Raw genomic sequence first — 21,700 nt, 5'->3', positions numbered from 1 at the left:
GGAGGATAAAAAGAAGGGAGGGTAATGGACTGCCCCAGATGGAAGGGAGTTACCACCTTAGGCAGAAAAGCAGCCCTGGTCCTAAGAACCATTCTTTCAGCATGAATTGTCAAGAATGGGGGTTTTGAACTCAGAGCTTGAAGCTCACATACCCTCCTTGTCGAGGTAATAGCAACTCGAAAGACAGTTTTAAAAGACAACAGTCTCAAGGGAATCTTGTGCAAGGGCTCAAAGGGGGAACCCATCAAGTAGGTTAAGACAAGATTCAAGTCCCATTGAGGCACAATAAATGGAGTGGGTTGAAATTTGTTGGTAAGGCCCTTAATAAAATGTAACACAATAGGAGATTTAAACAAGGACGGCTGATCCGGCAAACAAAGGTATGCCGACAAAGCCGATAAATAGCCCTTCACAATAGCCACTGCAAAGCCCTGCTGGGCTAAAGAAAGGGCAAACTGAAGGATGTTGGATAAACGGGCCCTTAAGGGGTCAATAGACTTCTCTCCAGAACAATTTGGACCACCTATAGGAATAATTAGACTTGGTGGAGTGCCGCCTGGTTGAAAGAATCACATCCACCACTTCAGGCGGGAGAGAGATAGAATTCAGATTGGCCCGTCCGATCTCCAGGCATGAAGGTATAAGCTCTGGAGGTGGGGGTGTAGAACCTGCCCCTGCGACTGCAAGAGGAGATCTGCCCTGAGAGGGAGACGGAGAGGGGCACGAGGAGAGGTGGAGAAGATTTGTGTACCACACCCTTCTTGGCCAATCCAGGGCGATCAATATGACTTGGGCCCGGTCTTGGCGAATTTTCCTCCGAACCCGAGGAATCAAGGGTATGGGAGGAAACGCATAAAGAGTTGTGAGCCCCAACTCAACTGAAACGCGTCTACCAGCGCCCACTGCATCGGATACTGGACACTGCAGAATGATGGGCAGTGAGAGTTCTTGTGAGTGGCAAACAAGTCCACCCGAGGAGTTCCCCACATCAGAAATCCTTTGCAGAGGAGGGAATGCTCGACAGACAGTAGTGTCCTGTACCGCCCCTATGAACAGGTTGCGCTGAGAGGGCACCAGGTGAGACTTGGGCACGTTTATCGAAAAACCCAATTAGTACAACAGCGGAGTTGTCACCTGCAGATGATGAAGCACCTTCTCTGGTGACTCCGCTTTGATCTGCCAGTCGTCCATATAGGGGGAAACTGGAATACCCAACCTCCTGAGATGGGCTGCCACCACTGCCATCCCCTTGGTGAAGACTCGAGGTGCAGTAGTAAGTCCAAACGGGAGGACCGCAAACTGATAATGTTGCGACCCCACCGTGAAACGGAGATACTTTCTGTGCAACTTCAGGATAGGGATATGAAAATACGCGTCCTGCAAGTTGATCGACACCATCCAGTCCTCTTGCTGCAGCGCTTGAAGAACCTGCGCTAGGATGAGCATCTTGAACTTTTCTTGCTTCTGATAAAGATTCAAGATCCTGAGATCCAGGATTGGACGTAACCTGCCATCCTTCTTGGGTATCAGAAAATACCAGGAGTAGCATCCCTGACCCCTTTCCTGCTCTGTCACCACCTCTATCGCACCTTTTTTTAAATAAAGCTAGAACTTCCTCCTGTAGAAGAAGAAGATAGCAAACCCCTTGACAAGGAGGGTAATTTGGAGGGAATTCCCGAAAGGGAAGAGCATACCCATTCTCCACAAGATTGAGAACCCAAAGGTCTGTAGTGACAGATTCCCAATCTTGTAAAAAAATTAGTAATCCGACCCCCCACAGGACCAACATTATGCAGGATCTAGGGCTGCTTTGCTGTGGTAAGAGGGGGAGAGGTAGAGGAGGAGGTGGAGGAGGGCTGACGACCTCGTGGCGACCTCTGTTCCTGCCCCTTTATGACTTATATAGGGATTTCTGCTGCTGCTGAGGCTGTCTGTATGTCCGAAAGGACGATCTTCCAAAGCCCCTTAACTTCCTATAAGAACCCCTAGGCTGTGTCTGCAGACCCAGAGACTTGGCTGTAGCCTTGCTTTCTTTAAATCTTTCCAAAGTTGCATCTATCTTTTTCCCAATAAGTCCAGAACCATCAAATGGGAGGTCCAAAAGAGTTGCCTGGACATCCTGAGAGAATTCCGAAGACTTAAGCCAGGCACTCCTCCTAGATGCAACCGAAGATCCCATTATCCTGGCTACAGAGTCCGCTGTATCAAGGCCACTCTGGATCACCTGTCTTGCAGCCGCCTGAGTGTCAGACAAGACCTCATCAAAGTTCTTTCTGTCCTCCTCCGATACCTTCAGGGCCAGTTTAGCAGAATCCATTAAGGCATGGATGTACCTGCCCAAAAGGCAAGTGGCATTGGTGGACTTAAGAGCCATAGAAGCTGATAAAAACACCTTTTTAGCAGCCTGATCCAGTCTCTTAGACTCTCTGTCACCGGAGTCTGTGGAAAAGCTCCAGCCGATTCCTTTGAGCAGGCGGCTTGAATAACTAAGCTCTCAGGTGCGGGATGTGGGGATAAAAACTCTGGATCCCCTGGAGCTGTCCTATATCTTCTGGCAACTGATCTCGAGTCTGTCAGAGCCGAAAAGGGTGTTTGCCAAACCTCCAAAATTGGCTCAGTGATAGCGTCATTGAATGGAAGTAAAGGTTCAATTACTACAGAAGGCGAATGAAGTACCTCTGTCAGAATGTTGGATTTAAATTCTGTTGTCTGAAGTTGTAAATGCAAATGACCAGCAGCCTTACGAATCACAGTGTTGTAAGGAACCACATCTTTAGAGGGAACCTCTGAAGGAGGAGAGAGTTGCCATTCAGGTGATAATTCCAAACCATTTGCCACTCTTAAATCTTCAAAAAAGTCCTCTGACTCCTGAAGTTCACCTTCCTCTATCTCATCCTCCCTATATTGTTGCTCCTCCAGAAATCTTTGTGCATCCCGTCTGGACCTCATCTTCGGGGCCAACGGAGTCGTACACGGATCCAACGAATTCAGAACCGGCTTCGAACCCGGATCTAGGGGCACATTCGAAGTCGATAGAGGTTGACGGTGCCGGAGATGGTGGAATCGACGGTGTCGACGTCCTCAGTGCCGGGAAATGCCAGGACGGAGTCGCAGTAAGAAAAGGCATAAAGGGAGCTGGTGCATATGCTTGAGGAACTCCCAAATTGAATGCCATGGGATCCAAGGGACCAGAAGGTGAACCAGAGGGGTACATTGCCCTCGCAAAGACACGATACATGGCATTAAGATAATGCGATGGGTCTTGCCCTGGACCAGGAAAAGGAGGGTACTCGCCTGGAATACGCTCAGGCATAGGCATCACCGGACTCTGGCATGCCGGCGCAGACGGTGGATCCACTGGACTCGATGACCCTTCAGGTACTGGTACCTCTTCTACCGGAGCCAGAGAATGCTCCGGAGATGGAGAAGGAATCGGCACAGGTGACTGCGCCAGTGAAGCCACAGGAGACGTCGCTTTCTCTGGAGAAGGAGAAGGAGATATATAGTCCTCACAATGTTGATTGGCTTTCGAGGACGACAACTGAGCTTCTTCCTTTTCCGAACAGCATTGAGAGCCTTGCCTCTTCTTCTTTTTATGCTTCTTGGATTTTGAAGTATGACCAGACGTCGACTGAGTCCGAAATCGACTTAGATCTGGACCTCGATCTCCTCCGCCTCTCTTTTCCTTACGCATCTTCGCCATAAACAGCTTGACCTCCCTTTCTTTCAGAGCCTTCGGGTTCATTTTCCTGCAGGAAATACAATCCTCGGCATCATGGTCCGATGATAAACACCATACGCAATCGTCCTGTTGATCCGTTATGGACATGTGTCCACCGCACTCCCTGCAGGGCTTGAATCCTGATTTTCTCGATGACATCTTCGAAAAGAGAAAACAAGAGAGAACAGGATACAATCTAGAAAACACAAAGTAGCAAACTACGGAAAGTCCCCAAAAAACGTTAGCGTTGACGGCGCGGAAAAAAGGGAACCAACGTCATCACGCCGACGAGGGTCTCTTATGGATCCACGGACGTCAGCGAGGTCGCGAGCGAAGCATTGCCTCTGTGACGTCGTCGGCGTGGAGAGCTGCAAAAGTTTCCGAATGCTACTGGCGCTGGGGATATTCACAAGGTGAGGAATCCACTGGCAAATGTATCCATCAGAAAAGGTACATTTAGAATTAATGCAGGTGTTTGGAATTACATGCAAAGAGTGAGCAAAGCTGCATCACCAAGGACTTACTACATATCCTGTAACTAGTAAAAGTTCACATGGACAATAGTAGTATTGGGAGGATGATACTGAGCAAGAGCAATTGCAGGTGTTCCGTGAATCGAAAGTTATTTTGTTGTCAGTTCTCGGGCTGATCGTAAGGACAATCCAGCTACCGCATAAAACTTCCCAATTTGTGCAAGCTCCATCGGGACTATGGTGGTGTATATGTGCCTTAAGGCCTCCTTGCATGTTCTTACGCCATGTTGAATAAACATGGTTGTTAGATACAAAAAAACGTCTTGGGGACTGCAAACCCTACATGTGTCAGTCAGCATTCCAAATGAGGAGGATACATAATGACAGATGACCATGAAGCCTCAGAGTCATCCTCACCAGGATTAATATTGAAATATCGGGTTCATATTCCGAATGTCCCAGACTCATATCAGTGTAGGAAAGGACTGAATGCCACAGTGTCCAGGATTGCCCCAATGAACAGGATGCTTTATGTGGAGACTTCAGCTCACTGATAGCGATTTCCAACAATGTCGGGAGTTCGGCCGTTGTCAGGAGATAGTCTATGACCAACTGTGACAAGCATGCCTTCCATATCCAGTTGTAGAGAAACTGAATAATATGTACTACGGACCTCCGAAGGTGGGCAACAAACACTGCCATCACTTTTGTGAACACCGGAGGTAAAGCAAAAGGAAAGTATGGCAAATTGAAAGCGGCCATGGCTTTTGAAAATACTTATGCCATGTTATATTATATTATGGAACTTTGTAGAGTGCACTATCACTCAGGAGGGTACCCTAGCAATTCAAGGACACCATTCAGGCTCCTGGGTCCAGAAAGGATCTGAGCCAGTGTGAACATTTTGAATAAGTCTTTCTGCAGAAAAGCATTCAGCAGGCAGATGTCAAAAATAGGCCTAACCCCCCAGTCCTTCATTGGTATAAGGAAGGAGCGCAAACAGCATCATTCTCCTTTCTCAGACTCAAACACTCCTTCAACATTCGTTCAAAAGCACCTTTGAAGAGTAAAAGATTGACATCCTGCATTTGGATTGGACATTGCTTCTCCAAAATGTGCTTTGTTGTGGGGGGAAATGTGGGGGCGGGGAGAAAATGAAGGGTAGGGTGCAGCTCTTTTGGACACTTGTCTGACAATGAATCTACAGCCAGGGAGTAAAGGTTGGATCCTGCCTCCTACCAGCCTGGCAAGAGTCACTGAGGGAAAACAAAAGCAGATTCATATCCAGCAATGGAGGATGAACTGAAGGCCTGCTGTTCCAGCTCACCTGTACTATTGCTGCCAGTGCCACATCCATGGCCTCAAAAAATCTAGGCTGGCAGTTATACAACCGGTTGGGCACTCTGGAATAGCCTCAGAATTTCCTTATTGCTAGTGTTAATAATATCAAGGATCGTGCTGTCGGGCCACTGTCTTTGGATTGCGCTCATGCCGAACCAACCATTTCTCCAAAGAGCCCAGACACATCATAAGGCATATCCATTAGAGGTGCTTGCAGGTGACAAGGATTCCCAGTTGACCGTATACAGATGTACCTTCTGAGTATGGCACTGGTGCCAAAAGCTCTCTGCCAATGAATTCAGTAGTGTCCAGGCTAGCCCTGAGTAGATATTATGCTGCACCCTGGCCCGGTAAAATACCATCACTCCGCATTGTTTACTCCGCATACTTTCACTCCTCATACCATTAGTACGCAGGTACCTTTACTCCGCATTTTTTCATACCGCATGCCTTTATATATTATATGCTTTTATCTCGCATGCTTGTATGACGAAAATCATTGTAAAAGCATGATTGGTAAAAGTATATGTTTTAACGTAAGTTGTAAGGTAAGTATATGGGTTTTTTTGGGGGTTCAGGGGTATTTTAAGTGTGGGTTTGGGTTATGGGGTGCAGGGGTATTTAAGGGTTAAGGGGTACAGGGGTATTTTTTAGAGTTTAAGGGTAGGTTTGCGTTTTGGGGTACAGGGGTATTTTTAGGGTTCAGGGGTAGGTTTGCGTTTTGGTGTACAGGGGTATTTTTAGGGTTCAGGGGTTGTTTTGGGTTTGGGGGTACAGGGGTATTTTTAGGGTTCAGGGGTTGTTTTGGGTTTTGGGGTACAGGGGTATTTTTAGGGTTATGGGGTTGTTTTGGGTTTTGGGGTACAGGGGTATTTTTAGAGTTCAGGGGTTGTTTTGGGGTACAGGGGTATTTTTAGGGTTCAGAGGTTGTTTTGGGTTTTGGGGTACAGGGGTATTTTTAGGGTTCAGGGGTAGGTTTGGGTTTTGGGGTACAGGGGTATTTTTAGAGTTCAGGGGTGGTTTTGGGGTACAGGGGTATTTTTAGGGTTCAGGGGTAGGTTTGGGTTTTGGGGTACAGGGGTATTTTTGGGGTTAAGGGGTTATTTTGGGTTTTGTGGTACAGGGGTATTTTAGGGTTCAGGGGTTGTTTTGTGTTTTGGGGTACAGGGGTATTTTTAGGGTTCAGGGGTATGTTTGGGTACAGGGGTATTTTTAGGGTTCAGGGGTTGTTTTGGGTACAGGGGTAATTTTAGGGTCAGGATGGGTTAGTGTTTAAGGGTGCTGGGGTATTTAAAGGGACTAGGGTTTATATATATATATATATATATATATATATATATATATATATATATATATATATATATATGTGTGTGTATTATTAATATAGTTCTATATATAATGTAATTTTAAAGACATAATTCTTCATTTTATTTAAAGGTATATATATATATGTGTGTACAAATATATATATATATATATATATATATATATATATATATATATATATATATATATATATATTTATATATATATCTTTAAAGATAAAGTACTTTTACAAAGTATATGACTTCACCACACATGCATTTGCGTTATAATTGCATGCGGAGTGAAGTCATATGAGTTGTGAAAATTTGCGGAATTATGGCTTGAGGAGTAATGGTTTTTGCGGACTTAAAAATGCGGAGTGATGGTATGCAGGATTTTTTTTTGCGGAATTGAAAGATATATTCCCCTGGCCCTAATGCCCTTGTCTGGGCCAACAAGGCCCTAGGTTGTCTTGGACTGATGGCTAGATCTCACTGGCGATGTCCCAAAATGCATGTGGGCACCTGTCAGTCAGTCAAACAAGCTTTATTCGACGATTGTCATAAAAGCAGTACATAAAAACAATTTTTGCAATAGAAAAAAAGATTAAATTCACACAGAAATACTACAAAAGCTAAAATTCTTCAAGATAGGAGAATTTCATCAAAACTAAGTACATCAGGAATCACAAAATTAATCATAGAATTACTTATCCCTTTAAACATTTACTTCTAATCACCCATGCCCATCCCAAAAATTTGACAACTGCTATATATATTAGGGGGCTGGGATTTGTGAAAATAATTCTAAGGGCCAGTAGTCCACTCCGAGTGCCCAGCAGTTTACCCATTGGACGCAACCATGTTCTACACGGGGAGGAGTATGCTTGACATTCGAAGAGCAGGTGGCTAATTGTTTCCTTAGAATTCGGGCAGAATGGGCATGAGGGATTTCCACCACTAGACCCCCTGGATGTAAATGCTCTGACAGGAATACTGCTGAGTCTCAATTGAAAATAAAGCTTTCTGTCCATTGGTTTGGTTATGCCGTCCCAGAATGGCTCAAATAGCGTCTCGTCCTTGAACTCCATAAAAACCCCGGTTAGTGAAAGTGGGGGAGTGGACCTAAACAATTTGGAGAATACCATTCTCCAGTACATGTCCTTTAGGGCTTTTTTTGACGGAAATGTAGCATTCGTCGGGTCCTCCCATGCCTCCACCAGGCCCAGCTCTCTGAGAATCCCTCCAATTCCAGAGAGCCATTTCATCTGGTGGAAGACATCACTTTTGATAATATCAAGGAGGCCCCTTGCGAATATTTCCAGTTCCGGCGTGACCCATATTCGCCTCCAGTATAATACTGGGCAAAGGTTTGCAATAATCTTAATTGGTTTCATGCCTAGGTCCTGAAAGACAGGCCCCATAGGGGTACTCTGCGGTAACATGGTAAGCTTACGCAAAAAGCTATTTTCTGAACATGTTAACTTACTTAGATTTCCGTGCCCCCAGATTTCTACACCATAAAGGGCTGCACTTATAGCCTTCGCTTTATAGACCATGATTGCAGGGGCCACTGGTTTAGTCAAGGACTTGGCATGTTCTCTGTTCAGTACCCCAGCAAGTTGCCTATGTTTTAGAGTTGCAAGGTCTATCTGTTTGTTCCATCACAGGTCATACTGGATGGTTACACCCAGATATAAAAATGATTTTACTTGTTCCAGGGGTTGTTTATTCATTAGTATTTTCCCTCTAAATGACTTGTGCTGGTTAAAAGACATGAATTTTGATTTTAAAACATTGATTTCAAGCCCCTGATTAATACGAAAGGCTTCAAAGATCCCAAGCGCTTTTTGCAAGCCACTCGGGGTCTTGGAAATAATAAGGCAATCGTCGGCGAACATTAAAATAGGTACTTTGGCGCCTGCTAAGATTGGAGCATCAACGTTTGCCTCAATCAGGACCTTTGCCACGTTGTTGATATAGAGAGAGAAGAGCGTTGGGGCTAACACGCAGCCCTGGTGCACTCCTCTCTCTACTGGGAACTGGTTGGTGACACTTCCAGTAGGTCCCCATCTTATTTGGGCATAGTTATGCTCATGTAGTTTCACAATCAGGGAAAGAAGGGTCGGAGGCATGCCCATATCTTTCAATACAAGCCAAAGGTTTGTGCGCGGAACGAGATCAAAGGCAGCCCTCAGATCAATGAAGGCAGCATACAAGCTACCCCCCCCTAATTGGACAACCTTCCAATAGAGCATGGCAAAGTGTAAGACTTGGTCTACTGTACTTATGCAGGCCCTGAACCCTGCTTGAAGATGAGACAAGATTCGCATCTCACACTCCCACTCAAGAACTTTGTTTAATACCAATCTGCCATAAATCTTTTGGATGGTGTTGATTAAACTGATAGGGCGGTAATTGCCTGGGAGGGACTTGTCGCCTTTTTTAAATACAGGGATTATTTCTGCCCCATTCCACGATTTAGGTATTGGTGTTCCTTTGGCTATCAAGTTTGCCAATAGTAAAATGTAATTTCCCCATGGTTCTCTGTCATGCAGGAAGATATCAGCTGGGACACCGTCTACTCCTGGCGCTCTACCAGGTGTAACGGAGTCTAGCGCGCATTCAATGTCCCTGATAGTGAACGCGTCTTCCACCCAGGGGGTATATTCCATTCTCTCTCTTTGCTCTGTGGTTAAGTCCTGCCCTTTAGCATATTGGGGCTTAAAATAGGGCACCCAGTCTCCTTGGGCTACCCAGTTTTGGCGCTTTTCTGGGCAGCCTCCTGACACCCATTTTACCAAATCACAAAATTGTTTGGAATTGCTGGTTGTGCTTGCCTCCTTTAGCTTCCTCCATCTTTTTTCATCCCAGGCACGCTTAGATTTTTGTATAACAATTTTATATGTGCTCCTGGCTAGACGAACACTAGCACTAGAACCGGTTTTAATAGCCTGTCCTAGGTCTAACCTGGCCTTCCTACACTCATCGTTATACCACCTAGGGGAATAGTTGGTTGGAGTTTTATTTGAGTTATATGGGCACCTGTCTAATAAGCAAGTCACAGTGATTGCTCTAAGAGCGAGGCTAGTTGATGAAAGCATTAATACATTCTTTTTCTAAAAGCATCAGCTCATTTGGAATCCCTAGACACAGGATTGGTAGGAAAATAATTATAATTCACCTTACTTGAACCAGAGCAATCAGGTTCTCGCTAGTGAATTGGATGCTGCGATGGGTGGATATATCTAGGATTCACGGTTCCATTGTAGATAACCAATGTAGGGATAGTATGCGCCTCACAAATGGCTACACCCAAGAACCATTAGAGAAGAGGTATGAATTGTGGTGGGAGGTCAGTGCTCTTTAATCCGATAAGATTAGTGGAATGACATTTCCAAGAATTGTGTCTTGTGGTTCTCAATCGGCAAGATTTGCCATTTTTTTATTATTTCTTTTCAACATAGATATCGCACCAAAGAACAAAAACAGCCTACGCGGGCGTGGCTAGCGGCTGAGCATGGCGGCTGCCTAAAAGGCGAGCTCCGTGGATAGAGCAGCCTCTCCAAACATTCGCACATTTATCGGGCTACAACGAGGTCTCTGCTGGGGGGACCCGACGCCCGGGACCGGGCGGTACCTGGAGCACTACCGCTGGGCTGAATCGGACGGCGTGGGAAAAAGTTATCACCGACGGCAACTGTGGCCTATAGAGGGACTTCGGACCAGGGGCTCTCCTGTTGATAGACCCAACCGGAAATGCAGCGGACCTGGGCGCAGCATACCGGAAGCGCCCGACCTTGAAATGCCTAGCAGCGGTACTTAAAATTCGGCAAGACTGAGAAGAGGAGAGCTGCGGGGCACCGGAGATAGAAACGGCGAGGAAGCAGTGGTGACACGAGCGGCATAACGAGCCGCACTGCGGGCTGACTTATGAGGTGGTGACGACGGCATATAAGAGCGGACCGCCATCTTGAGGCAGTGCGACTCGCCCCGAGTCCCAACGACGCTGACTGCCGGCAACGGACAGCGACGGTATCCATCTACTGCAGGAACGCTGCACACAGGAAGAAAGGAGCGGAGTAATTACCGGAACCGGGGGAAGGCTCAGGTGAGGTGGCTGAAGCCAATAACGCGCACCTGCAGGCAAAGTGAGCACTACGAGACGGGTCCAAAATAAGGCAGGCCTGACGCCCACGCTGTGTGACACGGCTCCCCACTGGGCCAGACCAATAAGAACCAGGGTGAAGCACGAGACACCGACACCCTTCGCAACGGCGCTGGTGATCCTGTGATAGGTGCCGGACAGTGCGGCCTGCCAGCTCGCATCTAAAGCAGACACACGGAGTGTCATCGGTCACCAAACAGGATATAATCGGACGCCCGGATCTTAGGGCAGGAGATCACTATCGCTGGCTTATCCAACTGGCACCTATGTTTGAATGGTGGGATAATGAAGACCGACGCCTGGGTGGCACCTATCCTGGCCAAGTGTACATACAGTGGTGCGTGACAGTGTTGCGGTGTGAGTGCGTTGGACTATATATCAGACCAGTGTCAAGATACTCAGGCGCACCTATTGAACTCTATCAACGCCACCGTGCATAGAGCCTGAAACGTAAACGGACGCAGTGCTGACCACCATGGCGGGTAAGGGCGGAAAGGGTGGCACTACACAGACCAGAATTGATAAGTTTGCCTGTGATAAGAGCTTATCTTCCCCAACGGATGGAAAGACGCCGGCGGGCAAAGCGGCAGATGGCATGAGCGGGAAGAAAGCAACGCTGGATGATGTCATGAAAGCCTTGAGGCAAGTCCAAGCAACGATAGGCACGATATCCACCGAAATTACTCTCATAAGGGCGGACTTCCACAAAATGTCTGAGAAGGTGAGCTCCATGGAGGTGGTTACGAAGTCACTGGTCAAGGATGTCTCGGAGCTTCAAATAGCCGTGGAGAAGATATCGGCAGAGAATAAGGTGCTGCGTGAAAGGTTGGACGATCAGGAAGGGCGTTCTAGGAGGAATAACGTGCGGATCCTAGGGGTTCCAGAGTCTGAAGGCACCAGAGCGATGGACCTCTACGTGGAGGAGCTAATAAAGAAGGAACTCCAACCTAAGGGCCTGTCAGCTTTCTTCTCCGTTGAAAGAGCGCACCGGGTCCCAGGGGGACAACCTAAGCCGGGTGCGGCCCCACGCCCAATTCTAGCCAGACTGTTCAACTTTCGGGACAGGGATGCCATCCTGCAGGCGGCGCGAGTGTCGCCACCGGTCAAAATTCAAAACTCCACGCTAGCCTTTTTCCCGGACTATACGGCGGAGGTGGCCCGCCGTAGGAAGACGTTCCTGGATGTGAAAAAGGAACTCAGACAGCGTGAGATTCCTTACTCAATGCTGTTCCCGGCCAGGCTGCGTGTAGTGGCGGACAACAGGACCTGGTTTTTTAATAATCCTGAAATAGCCCGAGATTGCCTAGACGGTTGGAGGCCGGCCACCCAACCACGCCCCTCAAACAGAACAAACAAGACTCAAAGAGCAGGAGGGCATCGAAGCTCACAAGATTCTAGGCACGAATCAGAAGAATATTCGCAGATGAGACAGCGCAGACGAAGAAGCCAACGAGGAACAATAACTGCCGGTGATTATGAACATTCTAAGAACTCAGCGGTGTGCCTGGCAGACTGCCACTGGATACCGGGCTAAGGGCACCTGGAGAGAGTGAGAGAGGCTGCCATCTCCAGAGAGTCCTTCGCCCCATCGAGCAAGTATAATTTGTGTGGGGAAAGGGTTGAGCACTCCGCTTAGTTGGGGAGGCGGGCGGTTTCATGTCCGTGTAGCTGGAGGGCAGGGAGGGGGGGGGAGTTGGGGGTGGGATTGTTCTCAATGTTAACAAACTGTTCACACTGTTTGGCTCGAAAAGATTTACTATGGCACACACACAACAATACATGGACTGCTATACGAATGACACGACAGGGTAAGCTCAGGGCACACATGGATCTAACACTACAGGATGACAATGGCGCACGACACTCGGGGTGGTCCGGTAGAAGGGGGAACTGAGCGAGGGCCAATACCACCTTTACAACTGATGTCCTGGAATGTGCGGGGATTGGGTGACAAGATTAAGCGTGGGCTGGTTATGCAGGCCATCCGGAGGCTGGGTCCCACAGTGGTTCTACTACAAGAAACACACTTGGTGGGTACGGCTAGCCGGGCACTGGATAGGCGTGGGTACCATATGATTGCGCACTCAGAATTCTCTTCAGGATCACGGGGAACGGGCATACTACTAACAAAGTCGTCCCGGTTCATATTGCAATCCACTAAAACAGATGACCAGGGCCGTTTCGCAGCGGCACATGGACAATGGGAAGGGAAGTCACTGACTCTAGTATCAATATATATTCCGCCAGCACTTCACACAGTCGCCCTTCCCGAATTGGGGAAATTCCTACTGGAACTCCAAGAAGGAGATCTTATAATAGGAGGAGATTTTAATGCGGTGGTACACAACGCGCAGGATAGGTTTCCGCTTCGCACGCCGAACCCGGGTCCCTCTCGATTCGGCGATTTCCTAGTGGCACAGGGTCTGGTGGACCTCTGGAGACAGTTCCATCCCGACGATAGACAGTACACATACTATTCCGCTGTTCACAACAGTCTGTCCCGTATCGATTACTTTCTTGCTTTGGGAGGTGGTCTCCTCACCGTGAGTGACGTGCAAATTAGACCATGGGGCATCTCAGATCACTCGCCACTGACACTAACATTGTCCTGCCCAGACATAGCTAGAAAACGAATATACCCGATCTTCCCCGGTTACCTCAAGATACCGACCATACGTAAAGAACTGAAAAAGGCTACCTGATATTACTTCGCGGAAAATACGACCTCAGTGACATCAGCGTCGGTCCTGTGGGAGGCCTACAAGATGGTCTTGAGAGGACGGGCAATAGCGTCTATCACAGGACATAAACGCGCTCAAAGGGAGGAACTGACAAAACTGGAACTTGAACTTGAGCAAGCAAACTTGGCACACATGTCGGACCCAACCACAAACACACTGCATACACTACAGCTCTGTCAGCGACTTAATGGAGACCATCTTCGTAGGAAGACGGTCGAGAACATCACAGCGACGACACATAGAGTCTATGATATTGGGGATAAGGCTAGTAAACTCTTGGCCTGGTTGGATACAAAAAAGGGAGGTGCCAAACATATACTGCAGTTGAAAGGATCTAACGGGGAGGTAGATACACGCCCATCAGTGATAACTGAAGCCCTGGCTGATCACTTCGAAGACGTGTACGCCCCTGAGGTGACCATAACACAGGAGGAGGCGGTAGTGGCGCTCCACGGGGTACCAACGCAGACCCTGTCACAAGAAGCAAAGGGAGAGCTTGACGCAGACCTGTCAACGGAGGAGATTCAGTTAGCCATTAATGCATTAAATTCGGGTAAAGCCGTGGGCCCCAATGGGATCCCAGTAGAATGGTATAAGACTATGTCTGAAGAGATATGCACACCATTATTAAATATGTATAATGAAAGCCTAGAAAAGGGAATTCTGCCCCTTGACCAGCGAGTAGCAACCATTGTGGCAATCCCAAAACCAGGTAAACTGCCAACTGAGAGCACATCCTATCGTCCTATCTCCCTCCTTAACGCAGAAGCCAAAATTCTGGCAAAACTGTTGGCTAGCAGACTGATGCCTCACCTCACGCAACTGATCCATCCGGATCAGTCGGGATTCATGCCTCATAGGAGTACAGCGCTCAACCTCCGTAGATTACAGGGAGCACTGGCAAGGGCCCCATCTCTGACGGAACCAACGGCTATCCTGTCATTAGATGCCAGGATGGCATTCGACATGGTGGAATGGCACTACCTTTTTGCAGTCTTGGACCATATGGGCTTCGGCCCCAGGTTTATCTTGTGGATTCGATTGCTGTATACTGTCCCGGTGGCGCATGTGGCGGCGAATGGACATATCTCCCGGGATATATCCTTGGCTAGGGGGACAAGGCAGGGATGCCCGCTCTCGCCCTTATTGTTTGCTTTAGTCCTAGAACCACTGGCAGCAGTCCTTAGAACATCCCAGCTGCTGAGAGGGATACGATGGGGGGAAAATTGGGTAGACAGGGTCTCCTTATATGCAGACGAAATGCTGATCTACATGTCGGATCCGGAGAGGGGGATCCCGATGTTGCTGGCGCTGTGTGATCGACATGGTCACACCTCCGGTTATAAGATCAACTGGACTAAATCGGTCATTTATGTACTTAGAGGCCCCGCCCCGAACCTGCCGGCCGACTGCCCATTGACGGTGGCGAACGACACATTCAAATACTTAGGGATAACCATCACTCGAGATAGTAAAGCCTTCTACGACCTAAACCTACTACCACCGCTCACGCGGCTTCAGGCGGATGCGAGACATTGGAAGACGCTGACGTTACTGGGAAGGGCGGCCCTATTTAAGATGAAGGCGCTGCCTCGTTTTCTATATGTATTAGAAAATGCACCGATATTAGTGCCACCTTCATATTTTCGTAGAGTGACATCGGTGGTGACTGGACTGTTGTGGGGGGACCGCCCGGCTCGAGTGGCACACGGGGAACTGGTCAGGGACTGGTACAGCGGTGGGATAGCCCTGCCAAATGTACAACTATACTATTGGGCGGCTCACCTCAAGATTATCAACCAATGGCTACATGCGCCGCAGGACGACCCGGCCTATCATGCAGACAGAGCACAGCTAGGTACACACAGTCTCTTGGCCCCGTTGTACAAGGGCCTGTTGCTGCAGCTCAAGGGACCTACTAGACACACGGTGGCGATATGGCACAAAGCCCAGGCGAAACTGAAATGGGGGGGGGGTGTTATAACTAGACTTACGCCTCTATGGGACACTAAGGCCTTGGGACAGTTAAGACACAGTAAAGGGTTCACACAGTGGGATAATATTGGCATCCACGGTAGGAGACCTGTGGACTAGAGATGGAGTAATCCCCTTTGACCAGCTGCAGCAGCAGTACGGCCTGGGAGTCAACGAGACTTACCTCTACATCCAAATACGACACGCACTACTGACAGCGATTGAGGTGGGTACGGATGTCCCAGCATCATCCCCGCTAGAAGATCGTCTATTGACGGACTACATGCAGACAAGCGCCACCTCCCTCACATATCGGAAATTATTGAATAATCTACCAGACCCATTACAAAAACTGAAGGAAAAATGGGAGAATGAGATAGCAGAGATGGATGAGACGGAATGGAATGCGGCGGTGGCCTCCCCAAGGGAAGCCGGCATCTCAGCGCGATTTAGGCTTGTGCAATTCAAGATACTACATAGGGTGTATTATACAAGGACCACATTACACAAAATCCATAGGGCTGATCATCCATATTGTCTCAGAGGATGTGGTGGGGAAGGAACACTATTTCACACACTCTGGGAATGTCCACTAATTGCGGAATATTGGAGGCAGGTAATGCGTACGATTTCACAGACTCTAGAGGTCTCAATTACACCTGATCCATGTATGTGCCTGCTAAATGTATGGGGGCCTAATGATCTGACGCGCCAGGGACAACAATGGGCTATTATAGGTTTCATGGTGGCCAAGCGTGATATAGCGCAGAAATGGGGGGCGGTAGAGGTCCCGACCCGAGCACAATGGTGTAGAAATGTAGATATGCTCATGGTGATAGAGCGGGCAGTGTATAAACAAAGGGCTAATCCGCGAAAATGGAACAAGGTATGGCTTCCGTGGAATAGCTATCGGGGGGATATATGTGAACCATTATCAGAAAAGGACACGGACGATTCAGAGGATGAGGAAGATGTGGATTGAGACCTGAGCGGAGGGGTAGCAGTCGGGATGGGACAGGAACAGGGGGAGTGGGGGGAGGATAGATTGACAAGGGGGACCCTGAGCGGAGGGATGTATAGAAGTACCAGACAGGGCTTACTCATGCAAGTCTTAGAACGTGGGATACAGTGATGTGAACTGCATATTTGATCTATAGAGTCACAAGTTGAGTTAAGTTTATAAAACCATAAAAGTAAGACGTACACTAAAGCTTCTGGTGCAGGTTATCATGTTTCTGATAAATGTTACTACATTGATGCTGAACTGCAATTCATCCGCAGGAAAGATGTGTCCTGATGTATGTCAATACTGAACAAGTAGCAGCCGGCCTCCGGGTTGTAGGCGAATGCTGTGTACATTGCACGGATATCAATAAAGTCTTACAACAACAACAAAAAATCAAAAAAAAAACAGCCTACGCGTGTTTCCGGGACCACAGAGACCAGGTCGATCAGACTTCTGGAATAAAACTATAGGACCACATATCTGTGATTTCGGCTTGAAAAAGCCTCCCCCCTCCCTGGCCGAAACATGTGTCGGCTATTTTTGTTCTTTGGTGTGATATATATGTTGAATAGAAATAATAAAAAAATGCCAAATCTTGCTGACTTAGAACCACAAGATGTAATTCTTGGAAATTTGATTCCACTAATCTTTTTTCAGATTAAGGGGCACATACCTCCAACCACAATTCGCATCTCTAGGGAATTGCATTTAGTTAGTAAGTCTGTTTCACAAACAGCTGGCTGATGTTTCTGAGTCATAAGTAGAGTGACTGGTAAACATGAACATAGATAGGCCAAGTAAAAAAAAAGAGAAGTCACCTTATCACACCTTGTGTGCTTTGATTTACTTCTCATTTAACAGCACATAAAATTATCGTGTATACACAGGGCCCCTACTACATAAAGGCCTTTCCAGTATATTTATATCCACCTATACAGTGTAGCTTTTCAGTCTTTCAAGTAACCCATTGTTATGCCCGATACTCCCTGCACACTTTTCTTATATGCTCTTTTGCCTTCGCAGACTTGCTGCTTACAATCAATATTTGCAGAACTGTGCCCGAAGGGAAAAAAATTAATACTAATATAGGATTGTAAACACTAATCCTGAAACTATAAATAGGTAAGACCCTGTGTACATATACAGAATATGTTAGAATCATGTATTGTAACTACCTTGATGATTAAGTAATCCCTACGTTGCAGGCCAACTTGGAATTCTTGACCAAGTCCCTATTGGAACGTTTTAGTTAGAATTAAGTCTCCAACAACCAAGACAAACACGACTAATATTTTGGAGAAAACCTCTTTCTGCTACAGTTGTAAGTAGGATCATTAAAGAATATAACACCCCCATTGCGGTGGCACTTAGGTTTGTTATCAACTAACCGGCAGTTTTGTCCCCTTTTACAGCTATTGATCGCAAATACGACGGCCATTCACTGACCCAGTGCCAAAAAAAACACGCCTACCAAAAAATCTCTCTGCTCAAAACATGTAGGTTTTGGCTAGATTCTTAATCTTCTCTTGGTGTCGGCCTTTTTTTAAAAATAATATCACGTATCTTGCTTGCACACACTTGTGACGATACCTATAAGCTCTATGCTGAGATCTTGGGCTTTCTGGTTCTTTCTCAATCTACTCACTGTAAATATCTGGTACACACTTTATCTGATGAGCTGCTATCTTAGTTGCAAGGTTTTTGCTGCTTTTGTGGTCACACTCATCTTTAAGCACGAAAATATTTGTTTTAGAATCATGAATTATGTCTTTGGTTAGATATACAGCATAGACACTTAACATTGTATTGTCTTATTGCAGATACCTAGAACCCCCATTTCTTTCTTGGAAATTGTTTTTTCGGCCCTGATGATGGTGATAACATCTTGCTTTCACCGAAACGTACGTAGGCCAGCTACACACATCTGAAAATTCCAACTTCAGAACAATGCCAAAGAAAGGATTTTTTCAAAATCAAAAAGAGGGACTGAAGCCCTTTTTGAATGTATTTCTATAAGACAAATTGACTATTGTCTCAGATGTGTTTGTCTTGTGAATATATTTGCACAGTATGAGAGCCAGTATGTCTGAGAGGAATGAACGGTGAGAGAGGCTGTATGAGAGAATGAGTTTGATTTAACTTTTGCTGTGTTCTTTTCTCGTTGGGGTTATTAACTTATACAAACATTTATGAATGGAGAAATAATAGAATGTGATTTCTCTTCTTTATCTTTGTATGATATTGTAAATAATCTTATGCTTTGTATTTTGTGAGAAAAAATATTTTTATATACAAAAAAGTAATATATATTAAAAAAGAGAAAGATAATGTTTATTGATAAATATAACACAATCCAAATGAAAGTCAATTTTTTTTTTTACTCTCTTGTATACTAAATTACTACAGGCAGAGCCATTGCCAATAGTTAAATCAGATAGGTTAGACAAGAGGTTGCTTCAGTTTGTATTCCCTTTATCCCCCTCCTCTTGGACCTCAAATAATCAGGGGGTACCTTAGCTTTAAAACGTAGATAGGCCATGTGCCTCAGGGCCTTAGTAAAGGCTTTATTAAAGGCTATAATGGCTCTGATCAAGTGAGCCCTGGTTTGAGAATCTGTTATAACATTTATTTTTACCTGAATGGTGGTCAACTGCAGTTCTAGTGTCTCAGAGCTGCCCTCCATGATGTCACTGCACACATGGCATTTTTTCTGCTGAAGCTTCATGTGGTGAGCCAAGCACTATTTCAGCTGATGTTTCCACCCTGCTGGCATGTTGCAAATCTAGATATAGTGTGAAATCAGTGTAATGAGAAGGGGAACAATTTATCTCCATCATCATACTTGTTCAGAATCCGAACCAGAATGAGAATGCAGTCTCTGATGGTAGTTAGGTTAAGGCAGGGATACTGAATTAGAGTCAAGCTGCATGGCAACTGGTTGAGCTGTAGTAAGTTTGTAGCCCAACATCGGTCTAGATCGGGGTCAAGGTATCAGATCAGCATCAGGTCTATCAGCACCAGTGAAGTTTGTTTCGGTGCAGCATGAACCAATGTGGTCTTTGACACTGGTGTGGGGGTATGTTCTGGCATAGGTACAGGCCCAATAAAGGGTCTCCAGGTGGGAGACAGTATAGGTGGGGAGATGGTGTTGGGGCAAACATGTAGGTGGTATTCTGCTAGAAGCCATTGTGGCTCCATGAGGCCCAAAGGAACGACCACAGAGAGCAGGAATCACACCAAAAATATACAGCATAGGGTGGTATGTCCTGCAGTGAACAACAGCCTCAGATACTCAGGGTATATTGGGACAACAAAGCAATCGATTTGGATTCTAAGGACATCAAAAGATATGATTCTTATCTTGACAACCTCACACCTTCTTGTGGCATTTTGTGTGGGTGCATAGAGTTGAGCCCTGTTTAATCCTTCATGCTTGTGCTTGCAATTTGATTCCAGTTTTCCAGAAGACTTTGAGCAGGAAGTAAAAGCTTTTCAGGAGCACCCATGTGATAGGGACCCAGACCAGGTCTGCAAATTGAAGGGGAGCCAATGCTAAGAATGCAACCTCTTTCTGTCTTCAGCAACATAGAGTTTTGCCTCCCGGTTTCCGATCACCTTCGGGTGCATTAGGGCACACTTATAGAATGGTTTGGAGCCCTGACCTGGTTTGGAGACCGGACCAGAGCCCAGGCACCAAAGACATACCTTGCACGGTCTGTGCCCAACATCTGCTTTTTTTTGCTGTCTTGCAATGACTAGAAGCCTGTCGTCTTCATCGGAAGACTGATAAAGTTGGGAGCAGAGCTCCAGGTCTGCTTTGGATGGTGCCTGATAATCGCGTAAAGGGGTTGGTATTTACTCCATCATAGGGCGATATGGAGTCACAGTGAAGCTGCATGTCCCACCTACCGGTGCACAGAAACACTGCTAAGAAGAATCTCCAGATCCAGTCTAATGCCTGGGGATATTTTAATGGTGAAGAATCTGCAGTCAGAAGTATCCATCAGAAGCTGTGGTTCCCTTTTGAAAAACACAGCAAGTAAGCAAGCTCTCTGTGTCGCAAAGAACAGATTTGTGCAACTTCCTCCGGTCTGAAAACAAATAGCAGGCTGTTTGGTTCAATGTTACATGTCATCTAGCACAATAATCATTTTTGCTGTTCTAATAATCCACAATGTGCATACATACCCACGTGCATTTAGAATTATCGCTCTGGCTAGGCATCGATTATTAATTAGTTTTCTTTGAGTACGTCATACTTAGTGCATAGCCATACATGTTAATCTTTGACTGTTTGATGCAACTTCCAGAATAGAACCACGCCTCAATTAGGAGACTGTGACACGTTCCTTTACAGCGGTGGGAAATAACAGATACTCCAAGTCCTGCGAAGTTTGCTGATTACTAGGACCAGGAGAAAATGCCCGTCACAATTTACCAGAATGTGAGGTGATAAGAAAGGGAATGATGAAGGTAGCTTACCAGCATTTGGGGTGCTGAGGGATGGAATGGTTTAGGCTGCTCCCAGTTGGCTCCTTTGATTTACTGAGCAGAAACTCCTGAAGTTTTAACTTCACTTCTGTACTGGCAATTGCACCTGTATGCACCACAAACATGCACAAAAGAAGAACAGTAGCATACAATCAGAGAAACAATTAAAACCGGCAATAATGCATGTATATACTGGTATTTATATAATGAAACCTAGCTAGGAAGCAACAGAGCACTGTACATTCCATGGTCGTTTGGGAGATGATTTACAAGATCGTGTACATCAAGTGCCTGAGGCAGAAAGCTGCAAAAACTGCAGTACAGCTTTTCTAAAATTGCTGCTTACCCTGCAGTTAGAGGCAGAAATGAGAGAGGTAGCTTATGGAATGCAACGCTATTCATGCTGACTTCCCTCTGTCCAACTAGGGGAACTCTAGGTGCCATGCTTAGGCAGATTAACATGGAGGGATACAGTGTTGCA

General features: G+C 46.4%; 1 protein-coding gene across 18 annotated transcripts in view; it reads right to left on the bottom strand.

Annotated features, from left to right (window-relative positions):
• Positions 1-21,700, bottom strand: part of HDAC5 (histone deacetylase 5) — a 1,827,433-nt gene that overhangs the window by 806,233 nt on the left and 999,500 nt on the right. For all 18 annotated transcript variants that reach the window (XM_086923942.1, XM_086923931.1, XM_086923932.1 and 15 more), the window contains one exon: positions 21,211-21,325. In XM_086923942.1, the coding sequence (XP_086780068.1) occupies positions 21,211-21,325 (115 nt within the window). The remainder of the gene's footprint in view (positions 1-21,210; positions 21,326-21,700) is intronic.

Source organism: Lissotriton vulgaris, chromosome 5, assembly GCF_964263255.1.
Source record: "Lissotriton vulgaris chromosome 5, aLisVul1.2, whole genome shotgun sequence".
Taxonomy (NCBI): domain Eukaryota; kingdom Metazoa; phylum Chordata; class Amphibia; order Caudata; family Salamandridae; genus Lissotriton; species Lissotriton vulgaris.
The sequence above is the reverse complement of the archived record's forward strand: the minus strand, read 5'-3'. Positions and strand labels throughout refer to the sequence as shown.